The 19164-nt window shown below is 50.2% G+C and overlaps 1 protein-coding gene across 1 annotated transcript; it reads right to left on the bottom strand.

The window, feature by feature from the left end:
- Positions 1 to 278: 278 nt before the first annotated feature.
- On the bottom strand, positions 279 to 18406 carry SESN2 (sestrin 2). Its single transcript, XM_036862035.1, is given in 11 exon segments — positions 279 to 2149; positions 2927 to 3071; positions 6393 to 6527; positions 6529 to 6581; positions 6938 to 7056; positions 7355 to 7505; positions 8090 to 8302; positions 8414 to 8596; positions 8983 to 9180; positions 11049 to 11114; positions 17907 to 18406. Coding segments are annotated over 11 exon segments (1413 nt in total). The 5' UTR covers positions 17970 to 18406; the 3' UTR covers positions 279 to 2062.
- Positions 18407 to 19164: the final 758 nt, after the last annotated feature.

Raw genomic sequence — 19164 nt, 5'->3', positions numbered from 1 at the left:
AAGTACCCAGCCTGGGGCCAGGCATAGTGAGAAAAATAAGATGGCCATTATTATTCCACAATGCCAGGCCAGCCACAGATGAGTGGCAGGGCTGGACACCCAAGGGACAAAAGTAGACTTTTAGTGCCAACCACTCCCAACTCTGCGGTCGTGGGCACAAGTGCTTAGCAGGGTAAGGGCTGGCAGGTCAGGTCCATGATGCAATCACAGCTCCCTGCTTATGCCAAGAGGTGAACCATGACCCTTAGGAAATGGAAAAACAGCCCATTAACAAGAAGTACAAAACAAAACCTCAGTGAACTTTTATTTCTCATCATACAGAACTGGTAGCAAAGGCAAAGATTTCTGCACTTGAACACTGAATACTCCTCCCCACCCACCCGGGGACGTGTACAGTCATCTTGTCCCCTCTGGAATCCAAACCCCAATGCCGGGGCCTCTTCTCTCCTGCCCAGCTTCATTGCAGGGAGGGCTTGGAGGCCTGAAGGGGGTGCCAGTCGCTTGCCCATGCCTGCACGGGTATGAAATGTGGCACAATGACCAGGCTCCTCTCCTGTCCCACCCCAGAGAGGAGGGTCAGAAGCAGCAGCAGCTTGGCCCTTGCCTTTCTTCAGTCACCTCCCAACTGGTCAGAGGGGAGGCACTTACTGCCGGAAGAAGAGCAAGGGAAGTCATAATTCACAGCTTGTTTGCTACAGAAAGTGCCTGGGATCAGTCCTTGGCTGCTTCTGCCTCCAAGCAACCCACCTAAAATTGAGAAGAAGGGACAGAAATTGGGATGGGGGTGGGGAGGTCCTTGGCAGGTAGCCCGAAGAGACTGACTACAAGAGTGGGGGGCTCCCCAGAAGCCCTCGAGATCCTGCAAGGATTGCAGTTGGCTGCTGGCCTCAGAATCTGAGTGAAGGCTCAAATATCTCAGAAACTACCCCTCAGTCTGCAACTGTGGAAATGGAGGTCACCTGGCCAGTGCCAGGGCCCACACAAGAACCCTGGGGTCTCCTGACTCTCCCCCTGAGCCATGTGCCACCTAAACCACCTAGAAAGGCTTGCTTTTTTGGCAAATGTTTGTGGCAGAGCCATGGGAGATAGCAAAGTGGGGTGCCAGCTTCTGCAGGGCAGGTGCAGCTCTGGGGAGGACAGATTTTTCCCTGTCCTTCTCTCAGACACTGACTATGGCTGTAGGGTTGAGGCCCTGAAGAACCTCACCCATAAAAAACCAAAATACAAAAAACAAAAAAAACACAAAAAAACCCCCAAAGTACAGAGAATGTATAATATAATACTCCCTCCTCTTCTAAAGGCAAAGTGACCAACAGAGAGTCCAAACTCTCTAGAGATAATCTGCTTGTTTGATGTGCTTGGTCTCTCTCCTGGGGCCTCATACCACCAGGTGTGGGAGAAAAGGGTAAAATGGCAAACAAAGGAGGTCAAAGGAACTGAACTAGGACTGGGGCAACCAGGGAACGAAAGGCCTGCAGGCTGCCTAACGGAACAGGCTTTTGGGGAGCCGGATGCACAAACCAGCTGTGACCTTGACTTTCACATTGATGGATGAATGGCAGGTGGGAGGTAATGAAGTCTGAGAATGAGGAAGCAGGAAGAAAGGCAAAGCCGCTTGGAGTGTCAGTCCCTGGAGGTGTTTGCCCCTCTCCCTTGGGGGCCAGCCAGGGACTTCCCAGGCCAGGAAGGCCAAAGTACTTGTGCTGCCCGGGCCCCCGCCTGCTGGCACACAAGTCTGAGCTCAGCTTATTTTCCTTCCTGTGCCCTTGGCCTCTGAGGGTAGGGGCAGGAAGAAGGGCCTTGGCGCCTGGAGATTTGCTAGTCCTCTTCCAGCTCCCAGGGGCAGAGCTGAGATCCCAGAGTCAGTGCAATGATCCTGTCCATTCCAGTGAGAAGGAGGGTGTGGCTCGGGGGCTACACATCACACGCAGGCCCACCACCAGAATAGGGTGGGCGGGCGTGGGACAGGCAGGCTTAGGGTCTGCCTCCAGACAGAGAAGTCCTTGCAGGGAGAAGGATGCCCCCAGGGTCAGCTGCTCCAGGCCCAGGTCCTGCACACGAGTCAGGTCATGTAGCGGGTGATGGCGCGGAGGGCATAGAGCAGGGCGGCTTGCATGCGGGCCTCCAGAAGCAGCAAGTTCACGTGGACCTGGGGCACAGAACAAGGGCTTGTTGGCAACTGATGTCACTCCTCGCCATCCCCTTCCCTCCCAGACTGCCACTATCCCTGACCACTCATCCTTCCCCATTCTTTTTTTTTTTTTTTGACCATGCTGTGTGGCATGCAGGATCTTAGTTCCCTGACCAGGGATTGAACCTGTGCCCCCTGCATTGGGAGCGCAGAGTCTTAACCACCTGACTGTCAGGGAAGTCCCTCATCCTTCCCTTTCCTACAGAGATGCCTTGACCTTTCCTAAGGCTCTAAGCAACTTGGTGCAAGGACTGTGTTAGGATTTCAAGCACATTTATCCCTATCACGGCTAATCTCTTCATCCCCCGAAACTAAAAACAACAGCTACCCCTGACATCTATTTGGGATCAGAGGTTTACATTCATTTTCTTATTTTATCCTCCCAGCAACCTTGAAAGGCAGGCAGTTTTTATTCCTATTGTAAAGAAAACAAGCTCAGAGAGGCAAAATGACCTGCCCAAGGTCACATGACTACCAAGTAATAGGGTTATGATTTGAACCCAGGTCCTTCTGGCTGCCACTGAGGACCCTGTGAAGCACACTCCTATTTTACAGGTGAGTAAATGGAGTCTGAAACCACACAGTGGAGTAGGACATGAACCAAGGACAATACACCCAGGTGTCCCATCTGGCAGAACAGACTTAGTCTGGGGCACCTCACTGGGTCCCCACCCCTTGCCTCCTCCATGGGCCAGGCTGTCTGCTTCCGTCCTGCTCCTCCCCTGAGAGCTGTACCTTCTCTGAGTGGCGGAAGTGCCTCCAGAAGTGGTTGTACATTCTTCGGGTGGTCTTCTCTGGATAGCAGGCCACTGTCTTGATATAGACCTTGAGGTTCCGCTCCAGGAGCTGGTTCACCTCCCCGTAGTCATAGTCATCGTATCTGGATGGAAAGGCCCCAGGAGCATCACTTACCCTCTGCTCCCACAAGTATCTCCTCTCCCCAGCCCCACCCTGCAGAAGGAGGAACAGAGAGTGGCAAGAAAAGGCAGAAGGGAGGAAGCAACCAGAAACTTTGTTCCTCTTAGAAAAACAGCTGATGTCATATATCACAGGCCACTGGACTCGTAGGGGAATGCACAGAGGCAGCGCCCCCCGCACGCGCACACGCAACGCACGCGCCCGTCCGCGCGCGCCAGGTGCCGACCTCCCGGTCGCCTCCCTTCCCCCTTTCTTCTCCCGTCCCGCGCCGCACGGGTGGAGAGAGGCTCGTTCGCGAGCAGGGCGGGCCGGCCGCCGCGCTCTCGGAACCACGTTAATGATCCTTCCGCAGGTTCACCTACGGAAACCTTGTTACGACTTTTACTTCCTCTAGATAGTCAAGTTCGACCGTCTTCTCAGCGCTCCGCCAGGGCCGTGGGCCGACCCCGGCGGGGCCGATCCGAGGGCCTCACTAAACCATCCAATCGGTAGTAGCGACGGGCGGTGTGTACAAAGGGCATGCTGTACTGACCATGTGATCATGTATTCACGGCATCCTCAAAACTACTGTACACTACTGTATACAAAACTATTGTATACAATTTATTGTATTTCATCAGCCTCAATTTTATAGATGAAACTGAGGTTCAGAGAAGGGAAGTCACCTGCCCTAGGGCATACATCTGGGAATGGGATTCAAACTCAGCTCTGCTTGACTCCAAGGTCATAGTCACTACTTTACAGCTGAGGCCATGCATGGAAGATGGGGCAGGAGATCAATGCAAATATTTACCCTGGAGAAGGAAGAGGGAAAGAGAAAAAGGAGCCGGTAGTCATTTTACAGATGGGCAAACTAAGGCCTGGGGAAGGCAATTAGCTTGTTCAAAGTCAAAGAGCAAGTTGGTGACAAGTCTAGAAGCCACTTTGTCACTCCCTAGTCCAGTGAGCCAGTGAGTCATCACAGATCAGTGTGGATGAGGAAGACTGGTTTTTCCTTTTTTTTTTTAATTAAAAAAAAATTTTTTTTTTTGGCCACGTCTCGCGGCACGTGGGCCGTTAGTTCCCCGACCAGGGATCGAACCCGTGCCCCCTGCAGTGGAAGCACAGTTTTAACTACTGGACCACCAGGGAAGTCCCAGAAGACCAGTTTTAGACTAGAGGACAGATTTGGTAGACAAAGGTTTAGGAGTGAGGGCCATGTTGGAGAGCGGAGGAGCCTGGACCTGGCAGCTGGGCAGGAACTAGCCTGTGCCACACACACCCTAAGATGCCCGTCCATCCTTGGCCTTCCCTGGCTTAGAAACCTGCCAAGGAGGTTGGCCAGAAGGAGGCTGGCCAATTAAGCACAGCTCAACCCACTCAGTGAAATATGATTTACAGCTAGTAACGCACAGAAATGCACATTTTTCTACAAGGAGCATGTACCTTTTTAAAACTTTGGGGATTTTTTTTTTTTTTTTTTGATGCTTGGAATAAATAGCTAAACTAGAAAAGCAAGAAAAAATAATCATGTGTTCTCTAAAATATGCTCTCATTTGATTAAACTGAGCAAAATAAATACAGTAGACAAGAAAGTCTTATTTTTGTAAAATTATATATGTTTTGGTCATTTGTGCATGGAAAAAAGACAGGAAAGAAATATTTGACAATAATAAGGGCAGGTGGGATTATGGATGATTTTTATTTTCTTCTTTTTGTTATCTGTTTCCTAAATTTACTAAAAATCTGGCTCTTTACAAACATCAAGCATATATTTTAAAAAACGAAACAGCAATTATAATTTCAACTATACAAAAGCAACTACATAAGAAAGAAAAAAAGCAATGGAGGAAAACATCTCAGAATGTAGATGTGGTTGTGGAGTGGTAGAATTTTGGGAAATTGTTTCTTTCTTTAATTCTTTAAATTTCCCACAACATTATCAGAGTGAGGTTTTTAAAAATAAAAAAATTGTTCTGTGTATATTTTTGACAAGTAATTTCACATCTAGGGTTTACCTACAAGGACTTAGGTATAGGGCTTCCCTGGTGGCGCAGTGGTTAAGAATCCGCCTGCCAATGCAGGGGACACGGGTTCGAGCCCTGGTCCGGGAAAATCCCACATGCCGCGGAGCAACTAAGCCCGTGCGCCACAACTACTGAGCCTGAGCTCTAGAGCCCACGAGCCCCAACTACTTAGCCCACATGCCGCAACTACTGAGCCCGTGCTCCACAACAAGAGAAGCCACCACAATGAGAAGCCAGCACATCGCAACGAAGAATAGCCCCCACTCGCCGCAACTAGAGAAAGCCCGCGTGCAGCAACAAAGACCCAACACAGCCAAAATAAATTAAATAAATAAATTAAAAAAAAAAAAAGGACTTAGGTATAAAACTAGTCATTGCACATGGTATTTGTAATAGTGAAAAACTGCAAACCGCCTAAATATCCAACAATAGGGAAATGGTTGGATAATTACACTTCATCCATAACAACACTATGCAGTGGCTAAAAAGCATGAAAGATCTATTCACACCAACAAGGAAGGTGGTTCACAATAGATTATTAGGTAAAAAAAGCAAGTTGCAGAATATATCAAGTATGATCCCATCAATTAAAAAAAAAAACCTACTCAAAAAAAATCAGAAAATACTTAGGTAACAGAATGAAAATGTAATTCATCATATACTATACAGAGACAACCATTATCAAGTAGCATTTTAGGGTACAGCCTTCCACACATTTTCCATGCATGTACACACTTTTAGTTGAAAAAAAAAAAAAAAGGAACAAAAAGAAGATTCTGGTTGGTAGCCAGCTTTCTTTTCTTTCAATACAGTTTGACCATCTTCCCATGTTAATATAAATAAACCATTATTATAATTTTTAATAGCTGCATAATATTTCACTGAATGGATATGTCATTATTTAAAATCCCCTCCTGTTGACATTTCTGTTATTTTATTTGTTATGAGAAGAAATGCTACTTGGAATGAAAATACAAATATAACTCTCTCTCTCAATATATATATATATATATATATACACACACACACACACACACATACACATACATACACACACACATATATATAAAATCTCCCTAGTTATCTCTGGGGGTCGGATTAAAGAGTTTCAAAAGATGAGCATGGCTATTATCTTTTATAATCAGCGAAGAAATACATTTGCTTTGAAAAACAATATAGGCAGGAAGAAAGGGAAAGAAAAACACACAGAAAAAGGAAACAATTGTGAGCTCAGATTGAGGGCTTGCAATACACTCATGCCCTGGTCTTGCACTCACCTGATGCCAAAGACGCAGTGGATGTAATTCCAGATGGCCCTGCGGAGCATGGAGGTATCTACTCCGCTGTGCATGGCGATGGTGTTGTAGGTGAGGCTATAGGCTGCCTGGAACTTCTCATCCAGCAGCTGCCCACCTCGGGTAGAGCCGCTGGATCAGTGAATAGCCATGGTCCTCCCAGGTATAATCCTGAGGAACGCAGGAAGGGGTCAGTGAGGAGGATGTCCGGGGCCCAAGGCTAGCCGGAGAGACACCATCCTCTGGAGCACACCTCGGCTCTCCATAATGTGTCTCTCCACCCCACAGATCTAACCCGCCGCTTGGTCTGGACCTGAGAAGCGGAGGAGGATGCCGCTTGGTGATGACTTCCTCCTTGTGATCAGGATTCCCTGAGCTTAGGGCACAAGTGGGTCCCTGCACATCCAGGGTCTCCCACCTCCCTCGTGGAATCCTGAGGGAGAGAAGGTGCCCAAATCTCTAACTACACAAACCACCCACCCCTGCTTGCTTGTAAAGCAATACTAAGACCAGTGGGGAGAGCCTACCTGGGCGCGGAAGGTGGGGGGCGCCTGAGTCCCCCGCCGGGTGAAGTCCTCGTATCCGAAAGTGGGGTCTTCCACAAAGCACAGCATGTCTGAGTTTGGAGAGGGCTCCAGGATGTCCGCTGAGGACGTCAGAAAGAGGTCATGGTGAGGCCGAGGCATGGGGCACAGTGGCCTCCACTCCTGATTAATCACCATTAGGGGGCTGGGGAACGCAGAGTAGGGGGCCAGAGAAAGCCCCTCACCACATCGAGTGGGACCAAGACTTCGGCAGGAGCCAGGCCTGGGGGAGGAGGTAAGTCAGGCCTGTGGTGGCTGGGAGGTGGATGCAGAGGTGCAGGGCATGGAGGTACCAGCTTCCCAGCAGAGATGATGTAAGGAGGGGGCGGCCCCTGAACCTGGACGCCTGTGACCCTGTACCTGAGGGGGTCACCAGCAGGCTCTCTGACTTCTCCAGCTCGAAGCGGCTCTCCATCTCCTCCTGGGAGGCCCCCTCATCCCGCAGCAGGCTCTCCTGCAGCTGCCTCATGCGCTCCATCAAAGCTTCCACGTCGCGGGCGGCCTCAAAGCCCTGCGGGAGAGACCTGGTGGTGACCATCTACTCTTCCTCCCTGGGCCCCAGAAACCCCACACGTCTTTCCCACATGCCGGGCCTTCCTGAGTGATTGTAAAAGCCCCGTGCCTCCTCTGTGCCAGCCACTGCACGGGACAGCTCACATGGCCTGTGCTTCCCAAAGTGATGTTTAAGAGCTAGAAAATAGACACGGCTTCTCTGAGCATCAACTTCCCTCACAGGAAAGGGCTTTTTAAAGTATCTGTATTTTTAAAATACAAACAAATAAGGCCACTTTATAGAATGAGAGGCAAACTTTGTATTTTTAAAGTTCTAAAAGTCAGTGACTTTAAGCCCACGGGGCTCCATGCTGAGGCCAGTCACGTGGTTATTTCATCTCATCCTCACAACCCTTTATGAAGTGCGAGTCTTTATCCTCATTTCCCAGACGAGGAAACTGGGTTTCAAAATCAAATAACTTTTCTAAGGCCTCTCAGTGTGCGATAGGGAAGCAGCTTCAGATAGGGAGGAGCTGTCTTCTACCCAAGGACCAGGGGCCATGCCAGCTTCCTCTCCCACCAAGACTGAGGCCCGTGACTTACCCCAGAGTGGTTCAGTGGGTCCCTGCTGGGGGGTGTGCTCTGCTCACTGGGGGGTGAAGGGGCCTGGGGGGCGGGGCTGCCCTCGGGGTCCCCCTCAGGGAGGATGCCACAGCCGAACACGAAGGAGGCTAGCGAGTGGCAGTGGGTGAGCAGGACCAGGGCCTGGATGAGCTCGGCCAGGGACCAGCTGTGCTCGCCTGTCTTCAGCAAGGCCTGGAGAGAAAAGGAAAGGCCAGACCTGCTCAGTGCCTGCCCTGGGCTGCCTGCCATGCCCCAGCCCGGCCCCCGTGCTCCCTCGGGGACCTGCCTCTCTGCCCACTGCACCTGGATGTGCTCCTTGGTGATGAGCCACGGCCGATGTGCCAGCAGCTTGTTGATCTCGCTGAGCTTGCGCAGCTTCTCAGGGGCACGGTGGAGGCCAAGCAGCCACTCAGGGTCACCGCCAGTCTGCAGAAACTCAGCCATGTGGGAGCCCACCAGGTAGGAACACTGGTGGCGGGCGGCGGCCTGGAGGTGGTGGACAGAGCCCAGATCACCCTCTTCTTTCTGTGCCCTGCTCGGGTGGGTACCCCATGGAGGGAACATCACAAGCCTCACTGTTGCCTGAGAGGCAGGAAATTTAGGTTCTAACCCCAGCTTTGCCACTGGTTTGTTGTCCTCGCTCGGGCAGGTCACCTGACTCCTTTGTGCCTCAATTTCCCAATCTGCAAAGCAGGCATTAAATATGCCTCTCTTCAAACTCTAAAATTCGATGAATGGTCAGATAAAGCCAGGGCTTTGCTCTATGCTGCCTCTCCTCCTTGTTTGTGGAATCAAGCCCCCAGCAAAGAGATCTGAGGACCGAATCCCCCAATGTGTCCACCCCTACAAAAGTCAGGCTCAGACAGGCTCACCATGATGGCGATGTAGTGGCGCCAGGAATTGGCCAAGGGCCCGTCCGTGTGCAGCAGCAGGTAGTGGAGGCGCCAAAAGCTGGTAAAGTAGTCGGGGTGCAGGCCCATCACCACTGCCAGGTTGTCCACCCGCCCGGAGGACATCAGTGCCTCCAGCCCCAGGTGTTGCTCAAGGCTCTCGGCTCCCTCCCGAAGGACCTGCCAAGCAAAGGTGAGGAAAGGATGGCTTCCCCTCCTGCCCTCCCCACCAAAGAGACCAACATATTCATTGCATTCATTGGGATTTTAATAGCAAGGAACTGAAGACAACCACCATGTCCAAAAAAAGGAGAACAGGGGAGGAAAAGATATTTCATTAAATGATTAAACAAATACTTATTAGACACTTTATATAATAATGGTCAATACTTATATAATGCTCGCTAAGTGCCAAGCACTGTTCAAACACTTTACATATATTAACTCATTTAATCCTCACAACTATGAAATTAGAGACCTGTTTTCTCCAATTTTAGATAGGAAGCCTCAGGCACAGAGATTAAAGTACAGCTTCTCCTGCTTTTGTAGAGCTTCTATTCTTTTTTCTTTTCTTTTTTTTGGCTGTGCCGGGTGCCTTGCAGGCTCTCAGTTCCCCAACCAGGGATTGAACCCAGGCCCTCGGCAATAAAAGCGCGGGATCCTAACCGCTGGACTGCCAGGGAATTCCCCACAGAGCTTCTATTCTAATAGTGCAAATCCATGCAGCCACTGGAGGTGGATGCAAGATAGTTCCCATTTCCTGAGTGATTTCTCCACGCCAGGTCTGAGTTTGGAGCGTTCCCTGCCTGCATTATCTCACTGATTCTTCCCAGTTACCCTGTGAGGTGAATACTATTATTTTCCCCCACTGACACATGAGGGAATCAAGACCCAGAGAGATTTCATTCTGTGCTCAAGGTTACAGATCTGGTAAATGATAAAACCAGGATTCAATTCCCGATCAACCCCAAAGCCTATTTCTTTCCTTTATTACAGAAGAGGAGTGGTTATTTATAAATGAAAAAATAAAAGATAAGAACAATATTTGAGCTTAAAATTCTGGGCTACCGACATAAATAATCAGCGGGTGCTTGTGTGCTTTCCACTTACAAAGGGTGGAAGGAACTGAAGGGTTTAGACGTTTGTTAACAGTTCATTAACTGCTTGGCCTACACATTTAGGAGAGCAAGGAGGACAAGGAAACATTTGTCTTTGTTCACTGAAGGCCAAAGAAAAAGAAGGAAACTATTATTTTTTAATTTGTCTGTTCATGTGTTTTGAAGTTTCCCCCACCACCAGGCACACACTGGAGTGTCAGTTCCATGATGGCAAGGATTTTTGTCTGTCTTGCTCTCTGCTGTATCCCCAGCACCTAGAACAGTGCCTGACACACATTAATCATTCAATAGATATCTGTTAAATAAATGAATGGATGACCTGACTCAGTGGATGAAAGGTGTCTCTGTTGTATTAAGTGAAAAAATAAAACATAACAACCAAAAAAAAAAACCCCACCAAAAACCCAAATAAACAACAACAACAAAACCATGTTATAAACTATGACCTTGGCTCTGTATGAAAAAAAGTCTGGAAAACAGTGGCAAATGGTTTACAGTGATTATCTCTGTGGGAGTGGGACTGTAAGAGACTAAAGCTTTCTGAAACATTGGAAATTTAAAAATAATGAACACATATTACTCTTGAAGTTGAAAAAAACTTTAATACACGCACAGTCAAGGATGAGAAGATAAACATGCATAGTTCTATCTTCTTAAGGAAATACAAGTCTTGTTCTGGGAATCACAAGTTTGGTCATTACCTAGCTGTGTTATTATCACTTTATCTGTTTGAGCCTGTTTCTTCCCAGCAAGATGGGGTTGATATGCCTGCCTCACAGAGCTGTTTTGTGGATTAAATGGGTCAAGAACCTGAAGGGGCAGTTTCAAACCTGCAATTTCAAGAGACCAGCAAAGCTCCCCCCACACTCAGTGCCCCATGTCCTTTCTTCCCAAGGACCAACAACAATTCCTAACCCCTTCCAAGCTTACCTCCTCCACTGGAATGAAGGCGCTGGGCCCTCGAGGGCCTCGCCGAGCCCGGCTCTCCCTCTGCTCCTAGAAGGAAACACATCATGGTTAGATGGAGGTAAAAGCGAGGACTAAGAAGACAGTTCAATCTCCAGTTTTCTCCTCCTATCCGAGGGGTCACACTAAGTTTTTTTTTTTTTTTTTTTTTAGGCTGCACCATGCAAAATGCAGGATCTTAGCTCCTCGACCAGGGATCGAACCCGGGCCCCCTGCACTGGGGGCGCAGAGTCTTCACCACTGGACCACCAGGGAAGTCCCCCACACTGAGCTTTTAAAATCACCTTTCTGGCCCACCTTGCATGAAGCAGTCAGGTGGAGATTTATACCAGTTTGGTGGGTGAAGAAAGGGTAAAGCGACCAAGAGAGCTTACCCCACAGGCTGAGTTCTTCAGGAACTGGGAAGGGACACAGGAGCCCACTATATAGCCCCAAGGGAAATATACAGCCACTGTGTTGCACATTTCCAGGAGGCCACCTTCTTGGCAGCCCTGGAGAACCTATAGAAGAACCCCTCTTGTTCGTATCCTGAAGCCAGGTTACCAAGTCCCCTAAATTCCTATGGTGCAGCTTCAGCCTCTCTCAAATGGTCATTTCTTCATCCCTCCCGCCATCACCACCTTATAGACAGACTACCACCATCTCTTGTGTGGACTACCACCCAGAGCCTCACCAATGGTCTCCCTGCCTCCACAGCCCTGTCCTCTCCTATCCATCCTCTACCAAGTTAACAGAACGAATGAATAAATAAAACATCCTCCCCCAACCCCACCTCTGGGACCAGGAGCAGATCTAGTGAGTACATGACCCTGGTGGTTTCTAAAGAGGGCAAACTTTCTGTAGCCAGAGTGCACTTTCTCAAGTGCAAATCTCATCACTGGCTTAAAACCCTGCCTCCGCCTCCTGTAGCCTTCCAGACCATTAGTGGCTCAGGCCCACCATGCTCCCACTGGTCACACCTTTTGCAGAGCTAACTCTGTCTTCCAGGGTCTAAGAACCTTTCTTCTGATCCTCATCTGTGACCCCCCAATTCCCAATGCTTTTGGCTTCTGAAAACGTTGCCTTCTAATTGTCTGATATAGGTCTCCCTACTATCAGATCACATTCTGTGGAGAACAGAGCCAGGTAATTCACACTAGTCTGTGAATGAAGAAAACAGAGAAAGCAGAGAGGCGTGGAGGGCAGGGCGGTAAAACGCTGATGGTAGCGGCTATTCTGACGTGGGTATATTGGAGCCTCTATGGAAACCATCAGTTTTATTTATCCATTTGTTTTGATACCTGGGAGGGGGCTCTCAGCACTGGCCTTAGAAACAGTTTATCCAAACCAGAGTCATACCCTCACTGGACAGAGACGGTGTCCTTCTAACTCTCCCCCCCTCATTCAAATGTAGACTTACTGCTAATCCTCAAGTGTCCAGGGACTAAAGATTATAATTGAATCTTCCTTTTCACATAGCCAAAAACCCCCTGAGGGAGGCAGAGCTCTGGGGCTCTGAAAGACCACAAAGGAAAGAACAAGGGTACAAAAGTCCCAGGCATGTGTACCAATTCTGCTGCCACTAACTTGCTGTGTGACTCTGAGAAAGTAACCTAGACTCTCTGGGCCTTAATCTTGGACAAAGAAGGTAGCTGGGCTGACTGCTTAGGCCCCTTTCAGCCCATAGTTCTGGGATCTACCAGGCCAGCCTGGTCCAAGTCCAGCATAGAAACCACCACAGTCCCCAAGCACTCCCGTTTCACCTTCCCTCCTCCCTCACCAAAGAGAAAAAAAACCTAACAGCTCTGTCTGGGAGATAAGGATTGCTGACTCCACAAACTGGGCCTCCCCCTCAGGGGACCTAAGGACAGATAGAAAACCACAGCCAGGTGTGGTGGGGAAGGGCAGGAAGGAACTGGGGGAGTTGGGGGGGGTGGTGGGACAGGGAGGGCCCACCAGGGTACTAGCGAGGGACAGCGAAAAGCTTTGGGAATCCCTTCCCACTCTAAAATCTGCCCCAGGAGCTGTCAAGGGAAGAAACTGATGCCTGTGGGTCTTTAAATGATAGGTCTGGATCTACCAACATTATCAGCCCTGATGAAGATGATGATGATGATTGTGACGATAGAATACTGTTAAAAGATAGGGGCTCTTGACACAAACTGCCTGGGCTCAAATGACAACTCCACCACCTATTATCTGCTAGCTATGTGAGCCTCAGTTTCCTCACCAAATTACGGGGTAATAGTACCTACTGTCACTGGGTAGTCATGAGGATGTAATGAGGTACTGCCTGCATAGGCCTTAGCTCAGTACCTCTGTCACAGCAAGCACTTAACAAGTCAGAGATCATTAACCTCATTGTTATTTCAAACAAGGGCCTCTCAACCCAAACTGCACATTTAAAATCCCTTTGAGAAGCTTTTTAAAAAATACCAATGCCAAGGCCCAGCAATTCTAATTTAATTGGGTGGGGCCCAGCATAATTTGCCAGGGAGGGAGGGCCATTGTTTCACACCATTTATTGATCACTTTTTCAATTATAAGGCACTCTGTTAAGTGCTTTCCAGGTGGAACCAGAATTAATCTGTTCACTCAACAAATATTTTTGATGACTACATTGCAGGCAGCAAGAGTACAGGAGTGAAAAGACAAAATCTTAGCTTTCCCAGAATTTATGATCTAAAGGAGAAAGACAAACAAATGATGAATAGGATTTCAAATCATAGATTATATAGATGGGGTGGGGGAGTGTGTGTAATATTTCAGTCCTAGTAGACAGGGAAAGCCACTGAGGAGACAACCTTTAAATTGATATCTAAATATCAAATATCTAAATGAGTTGATGGGCCTGTAAAGGGCCTATAAAGATCTAGGGAACCAGCATTCCAGTCAGAGGTAACAGAAAGTGCAAAGCCCTGAAGGCAAGACCAAGTAGATTCTAATCCAGAGCTCCAGTACCCTGAATGCTTCCCCAACCTAGACACCCAAAACTTGAGAGGAAGCAGACAGGGCAGGGGCCCACCACCAAGAGATGACACCTCCAAATCAGCCCTCCCCTACTTCCCGGGGTAGGAAGTCAATAATAATAATGGTGGGTAACAATGCTGATTACCATTGGCGAAGCATTTATTTCATGTGCACTTTAAGGGAGTTCTACTACCAGAGCTCCCATTTTACAGATGGGGAATAAGGTTCAGAGAGGTCAAGTCACTTCCGGTCACTCAACCAGGAAGGAGGTAGCAGAGTTAGGATACAAATCAGGTTTCCTCAACTGCAGAAACTTCCTATTCTCTAAACTTCTCAAGGTTTCAGAAGCCCCAAGGCTTTGCCTCTGGGGTTCACCAGGAATGAGAAGCTCCTTCTCCCTGTCTACATTCCCAGGGGATCCACTGCCCCAATCACAGCCCTTGTCATCCTGCCTTGTTTCTTACCTTGAAAGCACACACTGGATCTAGTTCTCTGTTGTTACCCCAGAGTTTAGCACAGTGAGTCCAATAAAACTTTCTGCTATTATGAAATATTCTTTATCTGCGCTGTCCAATAAATATGGTAGCCCCTAGCCACAGTGGCTGAGCATTTGAAGTGTGACTAGTGCAACAAAAAACTGAATTTTTAATTTTAAAAAATCTAATTTATCTAAATTTCAATAGCCACATGTGGCTAAGGGCTACCATACTGGACAGTGCAGGTTCAGCACACCTGATAAAGGCAAGATCCCCGCCCTGGCTATGCGGATAAAGAAAGGAAAACCAGAGGGGGCGGGTGACCTACCCAAGGCAACACAGCTAGGATGGGGCAGAGGAAAAACCAATGAGTTCCAACTGAGGGGACCACACAGGGCAGCAGGAACACTGAGGTCAGACAGCCGTCTGGGTGGCCACTCAACTAAGAGGGCTTCAGGCAAGTTGTAAAGAGAGGATAATACCTCAGAGCTCAGTGTCTGGCTCTTGATTTAAGCGCTCACTAAAAGTTACCTTTCATATCAGCTTTCATATTACCTTTCACTAGCACACTGGTTGCATCTAATCTTCATCAGTTTGGGGGTGGGGTGGGGGTCTCTTCTGCACACAAGGAAAGATTAAGGTTCCAAAGGTTAAGCACCAGCTGACAAGAGGCCAACCTGAGATTTGAATTCAGCTCAGTCTGGCTTGCAAGGGTTCTGTCCACCACCCAGATCAGCCTCTTGGAGTAGCCCCAGCCTTTATTCTTTGTATCCTATCCAGAGCCTGCAACCTCCAGGACTCAGCTACGGAGACTTCTGAAGTCACTCTGCCAGCTGGGAAGGGGCAGAGACTCCCCTCCCCGTGGGCTGCTGAACTCAAGATACTTGCCTGGGTTTACACCTGAGAGGGAGACAGAGCCCAAGCAGCCTCCGATCTCCAGCCTTGCAGGGAGGGGTGTGTGAGTGGTGCATATAAACTCATATGCCCACCATGATCTGGCCGATTTCTCACAACCATCTGGAGGGAAATACGCCTTCTTATCCCTTCTTCAGAGACAGCTCACTGAGTTTCTCTTGGAGCTCAGATCTGACTTCAAAGCTTGCACAGTTCACAAGGGTCAGCTAAGCCAACAAGGGGCAAATAGTTACGAGCACCTATTAGGTACTAAGAACAGTGCTGGGGATGGGACCTACAGAGTGTTTCTAGTCTAGCAAAGGAGACAGACAAGAAATTCCTGATTACACAACTGTTATACTGTAATTGGGATAACAGCTCCTGCAATGGAGAAGGGCAACAGGAAGCAGGTATGCAGAGGGGAATTATCTGGTGGGGAAGGAAAGACTTCCCTGAGGCAGTGATGTTTCAGGAAGCGATTCTAGAGCCCAAGAGGGCTCTGAGAACATACCACCAGTACTAGAGTGAAGCGTGTGAAGGCCTTGACCCGGTGAAAGCGTGTGTGGCGAAGTGATGGGAGTTGAGGGGACTGTACATTCCTTGTTCATACTTGTCCAACTTCCCTTGGGCCTTGGGCACCCGGCTCTGTAAGTTCAGCACCCTACTGTCTTCTAAAGATTCTGCTTAAAACAGACATTCTCCCAAGGTCCTCTTTTCTTGAGAGAGAATATGTAGAAAGGGGTCAGACATTGCCAGCTTCCCCCCACCCCCGCCTGCTGTTGACAGCTGGCTTCCATCTAAAGGCCACACCCTCAGAGCCTTCCCAGTCCACCTGGCACACACTCTTCTCCCCAGATAACTTCCCAGACACTGTCCCAAAGAGGGATGGACCAATTCTCACCTCAGGCAGGAGGGGTGGGCTCGGACACCCCCTTGTGAGACACCCTGGGGAAAGGGAAATATGTGTTGTGGCCACAATCTAAAAATAGCTAGCGTGTTTGATACAGGACATAGTTGCTATGCTCTAGGCACTGTGCGTTGGCCTTTGCATGTATTCTCAGTTAATTCTCCCAACAGTCCTTTGGAAATATGACCAAATCTCCACAGGAGGAAGTTGCTGATCATAGAAGTGATCACTTGGCCAAGGTCACACAGAAAGTAAGTGGGAAGGCTGCAACATGAACCCGGAGCACGCCTGCTCTAGTGCCCAGATGCTCCAATAAATAAAATTATTTCCATTTTTTCATAAAGAAGGAAACAGAATAATGTAGCTTGGTCAAAGTCACGCAACTGAGAAGTGGCAGGAGCAGTTTTCGTCCCTCCACTTGGGGCTCCTAAACCATGATAGGGAAAGGTGACAAGCTAACAGAAAACCGAGGACCCCCGGAAACCATGCTGCTCAGAGAAGTGCAGCTGTTTTTCCCAGGGTCACAGTTCAGGACTAGCACTTGTCTGACTCCCAACCCCAGTAAGAACACTTGCGCCAGGCTCCATGCCTGTAAACTCAAGAAACAAGCAAAACTCTCCGTTGTGTCGAGCACACTTAGAAATCCTAGAGACACCCGAGCCAAAGAATGAGCTATTCTGCTGGGTTAGTGAAGGAAGCCTCTCTATAGCCCCTCCTGGGCCTCAATTTTCTCATCCCGTAAATTGGGGCTACTATTAATGGTATAGCTCATATTTTGCTAGTTTAATCCTGAGGACTCAGCGAAAAGGCAAAGCCGGAGCCTGGCATCCAGTAGGTGCGTGATAAATAAGATGGCCATTGTCCGTGGCGGTGGTAATGGGGGAGGGGGTGTCAGATTGGGTCCAGCCGTATTCCCAGCCTCACTGCAAAGAGAGTCCCTCTAAAACAAACTTCTGGGACGTCAGACCACTTAGTAGGGCACAGCCAAATCGGCGCTTGGCTTCTGGTGTCGCGGCCAGGGTTTTCCCCCTCTCCCCCGAGCTCTGGCCGCGGCGTACCCGGCAGCCCGCCAAGGCCCCGAAGCGCCCACGCCCCCAATCCAAATCGGGGGTGCAGGTGGGGGTGGGGGACGAGGTCGACCTCCGTTGGCCAGCCCCAAGTGCTCCAATCCCCGAGCGGGGGCACTGCAGCGGGTACATATCCTACCTAGAAACAGTTCCTCTAGCCCCAGCCTAGAGGAAGGGATCTGCGGAAGGGGGCGGGGAGGAGGAGTGGTCGGGCCGCTGCGCCGGGATTTGCCTGGACTTGAAGACTCCCTCGACTAGGGCCCAAACCCAAGATAATGTCGAGAAGGCTCCCCTCTCGTTGGCCAGGAGTCCAAAGGAGCCTTGGAGGGCTCTACAGCCCCGGGGGTAGGGGGAGGAGGCGGAGGGAGCCGAGGCTGCCAGTTGATGCAACCCCAATCCGGCTTGCGCGCTCCACTCCCCCTCCCCGAGCCGGGTGGGGGTTGGCTCACAGACTCAGCTCGCGACAGCCCGAAGCTCGGACGCGGCTCTGGGTTCAAGGGAAGAGTGGCGTCGCTCGGCCGCTGCTTACCTCTCCGGCCCCGGGCAGGTAGCCCTTCAGCTCGGCGCGGCACTCGGGGTCCGCAACGATCATGGTGTGCGCCAGAACCCAGCCGCGGCTCGCCGACCGCCGGTGCACCCGAGGGGCTTTCGGACCGACGCGCGCAGGAAGCCGGGACTGCGGGCCGCTGGGAGGTTCTAGAGCCCCGGGGTGTCTCTCGGGGTTCCAGAACACTCCGAAAGCCCAGGATCCGGGAACGGCCGCCGCTGCGCTGGACTCTCCGCTCGTCTGGCTTCTGGATGGTGAATGGCCTCGGGAGCCTCGCGGCGCAGGGGTTTTCACGGCCCGGAGCGCCTCGGAAGTCCGCAGTGGCCAGGGCTGCTCGCAAACCCAGCGCTCCTCAGCATCCCCACCGCGGAACTGCCAGCGCTCTCCGGGCTCTGACACCAGCAGCTCCGCTCTGCCCGCCGCGGTCCCTGGGGAAGGGCGGGGACACAAAAGCCCCGCGCCGCAGCCAATCAGGTGCCTGTTTCCTGGGGAGGCGGGGCGACACCGCCCTCAGGAGCCTACGGCTCAGCCAATCGGCACCGGGAAGCGCCCGGGAACTCTGGGAGCTGTAGTCCGCCCCGGACGAATGCTGCAAACTTTTGCAACAGGGTTTAGTCAGATTGTTGGCAATACCAGACGAGAGTGACATTCCGGAGAGTCATTAAAGCTGCATGATGAAACGGGACTTCACCGGGCTGGGCCAGAGAGCCGGGTGTGAAATCCCTCCCAAGTATGTTCTTCAGCTTTTCAGTTCCTGGAGGGACTGGTTCGGGTTAGGAGAGGTAGTGCTAATTACAGAGCTGACCGCCAGATCTTTGGAGATCAGAGCACACAGCCCGGTTCCTCTGGCCTCCGGGAAGGCTCCATCTTAAAATGTACCAGACCCAGGGAATCCAGCTTATTTGTGGAGTCTCTGGAAAAGCCTTCATTCATTGAAATGTCCATGGCAACCGCAGGTCTAACCTCAGTCCCTGTTGCTGCAGTTTCCCCTCTTCTGCTCCCTTGGGGCCTCCCACCCTGTCTTCCATCCCCCTCTTGTAAAAACTTTGTGACAAGGTATTGTACTGTTTTTTTTTTCTCACCTCTCTCTGGCCACTCCTTCTCTGACTCCTCTTTCTCCTCCCACCTCCTGGAACGTGGGTGTTCCCCTAGTTACTGTTTTCATCTTTCCTCTCTCCAGGCACACTCTCCCTCCCTGATCTCATCCATTTCCTGGCCTTCAACTCTCCATTTGGAAGTA

The sequence above is a fragment of the Balaenoptera musculus genome, chromosome 1 (assembly GCF_009873245.2).
Source record: "Balaenoptera musculus isolate JJ_BM4_2016_0621 chromosome 1, mBalMus1.pri.v3, whole genome shotgun sequence".
Classification (NCBI taxonomy): Eukaryota; Metazoa; Chordata; class Mammalia; order Artiodactyla; family Balaenopteridae; genus Balaenoptera; species Balaenoptera musculus.
Note: the sequence above shows the minus strand (reverse complement) of the source record. Positions and strands in the feature narration are given on the sequence as shown.